Consider the following 10,713-nt stretch of genomic DNA (forward strand, 5'->3'; position numbering starts at 1 on the left):
AGGACAGACAGTGATTATGTGGAAATTTGAATCATCTCAATCAAAACATAATAACACGCTTTATTATTGTTTTCTGCTAATAATAAAGCTCTGGATGGTGGTCTTTGAAAATTGTAATTTGTAAAAGCACTGTACTTTTAAATTTAGCACAAGGCTGCCATTTCTCTTGTCTGGCTGGTGGGAAGCAGCTATGGTTTAAACAACACTCAACCCTGTTACCAATGCCCTAGAACCTGAAAAATCAACTTAATAGAGAATTTTCACTCATTCAAGCAACTTTTGACATCCTTGCCAGGTTTTTAATAGTCACATGTTTTCCCTCAGTAATTTCTGTATTTATTTTCAAATATATGCTCAAATACACTATCAATATAATGAATAAAACTATCATAAAGGCAACAGATTAAACCCTTTTGTGAGCTAATAAAAATATTTTTGCTTTTATTGAAAATGATATGGTGACATGGTTACATTTTAAGAAATTTTACTTAACAGTATTTTATATGTTTTTAACGTGTTTTTATAAAGTTGATTTCAGTATGCACGGTAACAAGGTTGCAATAAGTGCTAATATTGGTGTTTTCTCAAAAACAGAAGCAAGTTGTGGAGTGTAATGCACTGTGGGAGTCAAGGACAAGTGTATTTATGTAAATAAAGGAAGGAAACTTTACCTTGTCTTATTTTGGAATTATGGGTAATATTGTCGCATTGGTTAGCGTGACATTCTAGTCAGAAGGAACACCACAAGCAGTGCATGATTACTGTTCTAGAAAAAGTGGTTTAACAATCGTAAAAAACAACAACAAAAAACATGCATAAACAAAATGAACCGTGGATTTGTAACTATTTTAGATGTTAGATCTGACATGTGGCATTCAAGGAGTTTAAAAAATCGTAAATATTGGCAAATACAATAAACACTGGTACGGAGTCAATGGCGATAGCAATAAAATAAATAAGAAATATACTGAGATTTATTATTTTTGAATTCAGATATGGTTTTAATGTAATACGCAGTTTCCTTTTTAAACGTTGTGAAAAACTAGAGTAAATAAATTTGTGAGTTTGGTACTTTCCGAAGATTAACCGCATATCCCTTTTTCTGTGTTAATTATTTGTTATATTAAATAGGTTTGAATTTTAGTATTTTGTCTTTGGGGCAAATGTAATTCACACAACCAACATATTTTTTTATTATTATTGTTTGGATGGATTATTTTCAAGTTTTTTGGGTGACCCAGTTAGCGGCAGTGAAGCGTTCCATGTTCAGGACACAAGAAGAACAACTTCCGGGGCGGGTTTAATGTTGATTGACAGCCATCCAGCGCAATCCTTTTCCCGTTAGCTCGTAGTAGCGGAGCGAAAATGGCGTAGAGCGGAGGTGTTCAGGAGAACAGGACGACCGGACCTTCTTCTCTCCTCGTTTGTGGTAACCGGGGAAAGAAGAGGGTCCAGAACTTTATTTCTTCGCCGCTGCGGTTTCTCTTACTAAGATAAATCAGACAGTCGTTCGTTTGGGAGTCCTAAATGTGTCCTGGTAGCGGAAGAAACCCCCTCTCCTCCCCACGGCTTTTGTTTACCATTGTGTGCAACTGCAGCTCAGACCACAGAGGAAATATCTCTGCATCCTTTCGGTCCAACTCGCATCAAGGTCAGTGCTTCGGTCAGCTTTTACTTAAACCTCTGTCTTCACTTTTTGAAAACTGATGACAATTGCATGCCAGCGGACTTCTACGTTGTGTTGAGTTATTTTAAGGAGTCGTCTGTACATTAACCGAAAGTCACACCATCGAAAATTATGTTTGTCTGCATTAAATGACACTGTGTCCACTAAGCACCATAAGATTCTACTGTAATCTCTGTTTAAAGCTGAAATGATTCGTAATCGAACAAATTAACTTAAGGAGCAGAATCGATTGCAGCATTATATAATGCATTCATTACGCAGTACTGTGTAAAACTCTTGAGCCACCCTTCATTTCTATGAATTCTTTTCCACGGAGTCAACCTAAATTATTATTATTTTTCAAAGTGGCTTCAGGCTTTCTGTTTACACATAACAACAGCTTAGAAAAAAAATATTAAATTGAATATTGAGAGGCAGTGAACATCCAAAGAAGAGCTTTGAATTTACTTCAATATTGAATATTTACCATTTGCTGAGATAAAATATAAAGAAATCAAGAATGGCTTAAGATTTTTGTACATCACTGCATATCTAATTGTTCCAAATGCAATGAGAGAATGTGCTGAGTATAATTATGAATAATGGTCATATTTCTTCTATGAAGGTAACATGTGAATTGTTATTTTAGGAATAAACCGTCATTTAATGGAGTCATGAATCCTCTGCAAGTGATATTGCTTTGCAAATTAACCCCAGCAACACCAACATGTAACATCCGCCACCACCAAGACATTTGGAGGTAAACGGACACTATCAAGATGACCTCATTTGGGCTTCTGGGACACTGGTGCTCTCCTTCCTGCTGGGACATTAACCACTTCTCCTCCACAGCATCCCACGGATCATCAGTGAACACCATCTGTTGAAATTTTGGGCGGTCAGACTTGCATGATGCACACTGCTTATGCCTACATGTAGCCTAGTATTATTTTGTCTGCCTGAAAGTCCTTTAGAAATACGCGTGACATTCTCGTCAGGCTGCATGTAAACATAGTCTCTACTTCCCAAATAGTAAGAAAGGAAAAAATTACTTCACCACAGTTACAAAAAACAGTTTGCTAAAGAACAAAGTACCTGCTCCCAATTTTCTGGGAAACATAGCAAAAGACACAAGATACTGTAGCAAAGATCAAGGCCTGTGATTTTCATTAGACTCATTGGGTGTGTTAATGTTTTGCTTTTTGCTCTACCTCATTGCCATGGGAAGTCCAACAGCATGGACGAGGAGAGTGGTGAATTAACTAAAAGACTGTCAAGTGCCATAGAAAGTTGTATAATGTTGGATGATTAGTTTTGTTTCTGGGGGTCAAAAAGTGAGGTTGTAAATGGGAGAAGACTGAGCAGCACACAAGCACATGATGCACACTGTCACTCATTTTGGGTAAAACAAAAACAAAAAACCACTGAACCACTCAAACTGTGGTCTCCTATGCATCTGTTTTGCATTGTATTGTGCTCTCCTTTGTCAGGTCGGCAGGTGTTTCTTTACAAATAGCACATAGAGATAAAATTGGGAAGTTTTCCTTTTAATGTTGAGTCCTTTACGTAGAAATCTGGCAACTTGTATTATTTCAGATTTGTCTCCTGAATTCTGATTCAGTTTTCCTTCATCTGGTCTCTTTCAATTAAAATTTTCAATTTAACATGTTTTTATTTAGTTTTTTCCCATGTAAATTGCTGGGAGGTTTTTTCCCCCCCCCTCGGGCATGTAGGGCGTGTATAATGGGACATTCAGGTTGAGATAGATTTTCAGTTTTGATTTCTTTTAAGGAATTGTGAGAAGATGCAATCAGATTTACTTTATCAAACATGCTTTATCTCACCCAAAAGAAACCTGGTCTCATTTTTCTTTTTCTTTATTTTTTTATTTTAACAGAAGTAAAATGCAGTCACTTGAGGAAGAAAATGACAGTTTCCCACTGAATTACCCAGGTAATTATCTCAGATTTCAGAGAAACCCATTTCATATAAAAACAAAATGCTGTTTTTTTTTTTAGGATTAGTGAAATTACTCCTAGAAGAAGCTTTACATTTAATTTAGAGATCCACCCAATGGAATCAAACAAAGTCCTGCTTGTTTATTTTAATCTAGTGTAGCTTTTTCTTTAGGTAGATAGCTCATCTTGGTCTGTCGGACATTATGGTGTTTCTTTAGGATCAGCCGAACAAAAAAATTCTTCGCAGCTCAGTTGATGTTCATGCATCTAAACTGCATTCAGGTATGTATTTGAAAGCATAAACAAGTGGCAAAGAGTAGGCTGGTCAGAGCTTCTCATGATAATGGTAACGTAATCTAATGAAATGCATAATTGTTCCTCAAGTGAATGCATGCTGCTTCTGTGCATTTTCTTTCTTTTGTTCACTTTTGTGATTTTTTTCAAAGGAAAAAAAAAAAATCACATTTTACTGGGATTTGTGCAATATTTGATCCTAACTGTCATGTTGTTGACCAAACTGTATATTGTATAAACAAGTGACAAGTTGTTTGAAAACAACAAAATCACCAATGTCTTCCATTAAGATATGTATAGACTCATGTGCATTAGCTTATTTAGCGGGACTGTGGTGCCAACATTATAGTAGCCGTGCATGACCAGTAGTGATGCTTGCTTCATGAGGAATAGTGAAATCGATTTCTAGGCTAAGCTGGAGCGCCAAACTTTGGAAACTATTTCAGCGAAGTTAAAGGGTGGCAGACTTAGGTACATTTAAATACACTGCATAGAGACACAGCTTTACTCTAAACTCTACTGCAAAATCTCATTTTCATCACATGGCTAGTTTGTGCAATCGAAATACAACTAATGTAAGGCACAATCAGGGTAAATTAAGTATTTAAACAAGTCATTTACTATAGCATATATGCTTAAAATAAGTAACTTCTTTTATTTATGCACTATAAAGCATTAAAAGAATTAGTTAATATGCAAAAGCCAAAAATCTCTCAAGTCTCACGTGTGATGGTGACGAAGAAATGTTCTATTGGGAATGAGATTAAATTTAATCCTAGATTTGGATCTGATTGGTAAGGATCTGAAATTGACTTTTAGTCCTAGAATAATGATCTCTCAATGACATCACATTGTACATATTACCTCATAGTTTTGGGATTCAGAGCGTTATATTTTAATCCATAAAATTGTATTTGATTAGAGTTTTAGAAGCAATAACCTACAATAATGCATGAGTTTAGTGCCCGGGTGAAAGTGTTTTAAAGGTTTCTGTAGCATCACATGGAAAGGGTTATATCCACCCGTTTTTATTTTTTGCTCATGCAGTCAATTACACTTCTTTCATTGGGGAGTTATGGATTTATCACTGAAAGCTTAGGATATTTTCTGCAGAACAAAGTGTATTCTAGAACAGCTGTAGCGTCATGTTATTACATCAGTACACGAGAGATGCTTTAAACTTCAATCGTAGCATTTTTACATCCATTCAAAGCCCACTTCTTATCTAGAAATAAATATTGAAGTAATTCTGTAACTGTAAAGGCCTCACTGAGCGAACTTGACACTTGTTTGAAAAGCACTTTCTCTCTCTATGTACTGACTTGCACCGTCATCATCTCCACCCTGTCTTGGATACTTTGTTCTAACAACCCTGTAATGCTCTTTCTTGGAATTTGTAATCAAAAATTTATAAGCAAGTAGACATCTAGCAACATTAATATATGGGTTTGAAAAATATGCATGTCTTAGCAGAATAATGAATGATTTGTATTGCATGCAATAATCCAACTTTGTAATGTGAATGAGTGTAATTAGGAAACTGAAATGTTCATTTTGGATGTTCTGTCAGGACTTGTTTGACACAACGGCGAGCACGTTGAAAAAGCTTCAACGGCTTTACAGACTACCTGCTAGTTTGATACAGTAAAGAACAGAGTAGTTCTCCATTGTGTCAAATATGACCTGACAGTGTAGCCACAGTGCAGCTGAAAAACAAATCAACCTTTGTTCCCATTAAGGAAAAAAAAAATATATATATATATCAAGAGCTTAGGTAAGATTAACGACATCACTTTGTTGATCAACTTTTCCCACAGAGGACGTGGACTGTGTAGAAACTATGCACTCCAGAGGGAGGAAATGGGCATGCTTGTTATGTGTGAGCCTCTTGTCTGGTTTTGTATTAACTTTAAAAAGAAAAAAGAATCTGTATCAGAAGTTAAGCAATAAAACGCAGCATGGTGCCAATTAAATTTTTGGGTGTCGACTACAGTTTGAATGCCATATAACAGAAACCAACAAACCAAAAGTTTGTTGTCCTTAATACCACTCTGAGGCTGGTTACACACCAGAAAATTATTACTGAAGGAAGATTTGAACCTAATTCTAGCTTGGTGTGAAGATTGTAAGCAGGAACAAAACCACCTTTGCTCTCACTGAACTGTTGATCCTAAAATCGTGGGAACAATTAACTTTATTAACAAAATAGCATTTACAGCAAATACATGAGATATACACTCACTGGCCACTTTATTAGGTTCAACTGCTTTATAATAGAATTATCTAAGCGGTCGATCACATGGCAGCAATTCAAAGCATTGAGGGCTGTGTTTGTTGTTGAGATGATCTGCTGACATTTAAACAGAGCGTCAGAGCGGAGAGAAAAAGTAATTTACTGACACTGAATGTGACATGGTTGTTTGAATGAGTATGGCAGAAACTGCTGTCAACAATAATAATTTAGATTAGCAGTTATGCACCCATTCAGGCTATGCAAAAAAAACATGTCTTAAAACATAATATGTCCAGCCTTGAAGCAGATAGAGATGATCGCAGCAGGTGCCACTCCTCTCAGTAAGAGGGGATTGTCTTATTGTCATTATGCAAGCATAAGAAAATTAAGGCAAAGCTAAGAATGGGAAACTCAGGCTACAAAAACTGAACAACAGAAAGTTACGAGAACAAGAGGATGGTAGGGTCAGAATTTGGCATAAACAATATGCAAGTATGGATCGATCTCACTTTCATAATCAAAGGTTCAGACTGGTAGTGGTGGCCTGCACAGTCACCAGATCTCAATCCAATCCAATAATCCCTTTAGAATGTGGTGAAACAGGTCATCCACAACATGGATGTGCAGTAACTGTGTGATGCTATCATCTCTAAATGGACCGATATCCCTGAGAAATGTTTCAAACATCTTGTTGAATCTGTGCCATGAAGAATTAGAGTAGATCAGAGGGCAAAAACAGTACTGGCAAGATGTACTTAATAAAGTGGCCACTGAGTGTATGCTGTCCATTACAAACAAACTACAGTAAATCAAGATTACTTTGACATTTTAATTGAACTGAACTGAGCGTGACTGAACATTGACCATATATCTCAAACGTTGGCAAGAAGTCATTATCAGCAGCAGAGAAGGGATCTGAGAAGCTGTGTCAACAACTGTTGCTATCATCTGTAACAATTGTTAATATCTGCATTCTGCCATTTTAGACAAATACCTTGTGAGGGTACCAGCAACAATGTTTTGAACCAAAGTAACAATACAGGTGGAATGACGTTTATATTTCACAACAATGCCCTGATTTAACCTACAACAATTAAGAAAATGAATAATAAAAAGTAATTTCACTTAGTAGCTGTCAACATAGACTGTATATAAAAGATGGATGTTGGCACAGTGAGGTCCAGTTCTGAAGCATTCTGGTCAGCAAGCAACACATCAGAAGGGAGGGGTGAATCTGACAGATTAACCAAGGACACTTCATGGTCACACAGTAGCAACTAGCCTATCATAAAGCATACCATTTTTTTTTGCATCCTTATAGCCTAAGTGGGGCCATAATTTACAAAATAAAACAATCATGCTGTATTCAGTAAGACATAAAAATAGTGACGAAGGCCATAAACTCAACAGGAAAGCGGCAGATCAAAGAAGCGGGAGGGTTTTTCCATCTTTACCTTAAGAATTGATTTTTTAATGAGGAGGCGCCCCCTGCTGGTCCTTCTAAAGAATGCAGGTCTGTGTCAGGTTTAAGTATTCACACTCTTGAATGCTGGAGCTGCATCCATTGTTTACATACAATCTGACATATTAGTGTTCACTGATCTTCCCTTTATTTTCCAATGGAACAAACACATTTCAGCTCTAATCCATTATTAGTGATATAATTTTCTTTACAAGCATATGGAGGCGCATAAATGCCACCATCACCAAAAACCATCTACAGTACGCAGCAGACTGAAGAACATATTTTCCCTAATCCCAGGTTGAGCTGGGTGTCCTGTGTACACTAGTTGACCATATTACTGGTAACACTTCTGTCTACCAGTCTGTTCTTAATGCGTGACATCTGTTCCAGCTGTGCTTCAAACTGTTGTCTCACCTGCAACGGAAAGCAAGTAACACATTTATTTGCTCAGCAGAGGCAATTATAATTTATTTCATTCCTAACTGGATTGCTTTATGCACTAATCTCTTCTATTGTGAAGTGAGTGTGTGCACTGATGAACCACAATAAAACCCAATGAAAAAAGTAAAATTGGTTCTCTTGCTCCGACATGATATTATTATTTCAGTGTCCCACCTCATTCATGCTTTGTCTGAGCGGCTTCTGATCAAATGTGAGTGTGGATGCCTTCACCAGGGAGCTGCTGTTGAGGATGTAACTGCAGACAGAATTAAGCAAGTTCTTGAAGATCGAGGGATGCAAAAAATAACTTCAATGAAATGGTTTCCATTAAAGAATGAAAAATATAATTACCACACACTTATTTATAAAGTGAATAGTTAAACCTACTCATCAAGTGTACAACATATACAGGGTTTGTTTCATCTCTGACCTGAGCTCACAATATGAAGTGAACAAAGAAAGCTCATAAGCCACATGTTTATTCTACCCTCCCCAGACAAACATGTACACAAGTAGTCAATATGGTCGTGTGGTTAGTAGAAACCGGAGGGCTTACCAGTTGATGTTTGCTTTGTAGAGGAGAAAGATGGACCGAATCAGAGCCAAATGTGAGGGTGCTGAGTGAATGACTTTCCCCAGAGCACAGCGGCAGCCACGGCATTTTAAAGAGCTGTAGATGCTGGGAGTGATCAAGACATTCATTATCAACCTGTCTATACTACTAAAGTCTAAGCTGTGCTCATGACAATGCTTTGTGGTACAAAACAAATTTCCTCTACAAGGTCAATAAACGCTGCAGCTTAACCCTACTCACCAATTAGTCATTTCCCCTTTATGTTCTGACTCCATCTTGTCATTAATGACTACATCGTTGGTTACTCCTAAAGAAAATTAGGTAGAAAGACATTAGGTAGAAATATCATATTGGCATAAAACTTTTGAAAATCATCAGTGGAGTTTAAGTATAGTACCCCTGAAAAAACAGACATTAAAAGAGCATTAGGGAGCAAATGTGGTTGTTTTTGTCACTCTGGCACGAACAGCACGTCCCAGTTGATCCTACAAGTGTTCAATGGTGTTGAGGACAGGACTACAGGCAGGCTATTCCATCCCCTCCACTCCCAAACAGACAGCAGAAGAAACTACACTAGAGCAAGTGTGCTGGCCCAAGTAGTACCAAAGAAGTCAATATCGCCAAAGCTTAACGATTATCAAACAGCTGCCCTCACGGCATGTGACAAAGGTACTGTAGATACTAATCTTGGCCCAGCTGAGACCACAGGCGAAATCATCTCTTGACCCTCAGCAGTTTGCACACAGAACAAATGTGGAAGCAATCACCTACATCCTGCAGGGAGCTTACTGCCATCTAGACAGTAATGGCTGCACAGTGAGGATTACCTTATTTGATTTCGCAAGTGCATTTAACACAATTTTATCTGCTGCTACTGAGAGAGAATCTACAGGAAATGTCAGGAAACACATCCACTGACAGACAGGTCACAGCACATGAGACTGGGGAAGTACTCCATGTGTTTGGTGATGTTCAGTTCAGGAGCTCTGCAGGGGACTCTGCAATCTCCATTGTTGTTCACCTTGCACACCTAAGACACTGAGGAGTTTAGCTCTGGGTTGTGGCACCTACAGAAATACTCTAATGAGTATGCAACGGTTTGATTTTAGAGGCAGGATGGAGAGTAGAGAGCACTAGTGGATGATTTTGTGTCATGGCCTGGGAGGATTCATCTTCTTCTGAATATGAATAAGACCAGAGGGAATGTGATCTAGTTCAGAAGGTTCCTTTTGAGGTGGTGGAGGAGTACAGGTACCTGGGTGTCCGCATCAACAATAGGCTGAACTCTGCTGGGGGAGAAGACTGAATAAAGGCTGACTCTGTAACTGGCTGTAAATTGGAAACTTGGAGGATATTGTGATGAAACTTATCCATCATTGATAATCCACCACTGTGCTGAATAGGCAGTCTCTCTAAAATACTGATTCAGCTTTGCAGCTACAGGAAAGGCATCTATCACCAGGCATACTACCATATTGCTATTGAATAATGTATTTATCATCTCATTGATTATCTTACTCGAACATATTAGGTCATATGATGTAAACAGTCGCCATAAAAACAAGTCAAAATCCATCTACTATGAGTTTAGTTAGCACTGTAAACTGATACTGCATTTAACACAAGCCCAATGCCTCAGCGAACAAGCTTTTAGAAATGAAGTGTACTTACTTAAGCACATAAGCGAGTCCATGCTTTTCATCTCTCCACAGACGCCTGTGGAGTCCGCCAGGACAGCGTTGCACTGCTGACAGTGGAAAGTCATCTGCTGTCTGTGCACTGTTCCTGTGACCGGCAGCTTCAAGTCATCGGTGTGTTTAATTAAAAAGCTGTCGTTAAATTCCATGCTTCACGGTGCCTAGCTAGCAACTTGCCCTCCTCGCGAATTTGAACAACAGAGGAAAGCACGCCCTCAGCGTAACCACGCCCTTACAAAGAAATGTGCAAGATACCAAATAACACTTTTCTACAAGTTTAACAAAAAAAAATTGTGGCTGATTAAATTTTAATATTTTAAATGTATAAAATGTCTAATAAAAAATAAGATTTTAGAAAGAAAAAATAAGCATGGGGGATAAAAAC

General features: G+C 37.8%; 1 protein-coding gene and 1 long non-coding RNA gene across 2 annotated transcripts; one reads left to right on the forward strand and one right to left on the reverse strand.

Annotated features, from left to right (window-relative positions):
• Nucleotides 1–1,322: 1,322 nt before the first annotated feature.
• LOC102196099 (uncharacterized) lies at nucleotides 1,323–5,891 on the forward strand. The gene is made up of 2 exons (XR_001290537.1): nucleotides 1,323–1,651; nucleotides 2,316–5,891. It is a non-coding gene; the product is annotated as an uncharacterized LOC102196099 (long non-coding RNA).
• Nucleotides 5,892–5,953: 62 nt separating this feature from the next.
• oip5 (opa interacting protein 5) lies at nucleotides 5,954–10,620 on the reverse strand. The gene is made up of 5 exons (XM_005746515.1): nucleotides 10,303–10,620; nucleotides 8,872–8,938; nucleotides 8,614–8,736; nucleotides 8,232–8,313; nucleotides 5,954–8,030 (listed from the first exon to the last, which is right to left on the reverse strand). The coding sequence occupies exons 1-5, from the start codon at nucleotides 10,475–10,477 to the stop codon at nucleotides 7,938–7,940; spliced, it is 540 nt and encodes a 179-aa protein (XP_005746572.1). The 5' UTR covers nucleotides 10,478–10,620; the 3' UTR covers nucleotides 5,954–7,937.
• Between the last annotated feature and the right edge of the window lie 93 nt (nucleotides 10,621–10,713).

This window comes from Pundamilia nyererei, unplaced genomic scaffold (assembly GCF_000239375.1).
Source record: "Pundamilia nyererei isolate P.nyererei 1_Seehausen unplaced genomic scaffold, PunNye1.0 scaffold00179, whole genome shotgun sequence".
Taxonomy (NCBI): domain Eukaryota; kingdom Metazoa; phylum Chordata; class Actinopteri; order Cichliformes; family Cichlidae; genus Pundamilia; species Pundamilia nyererei.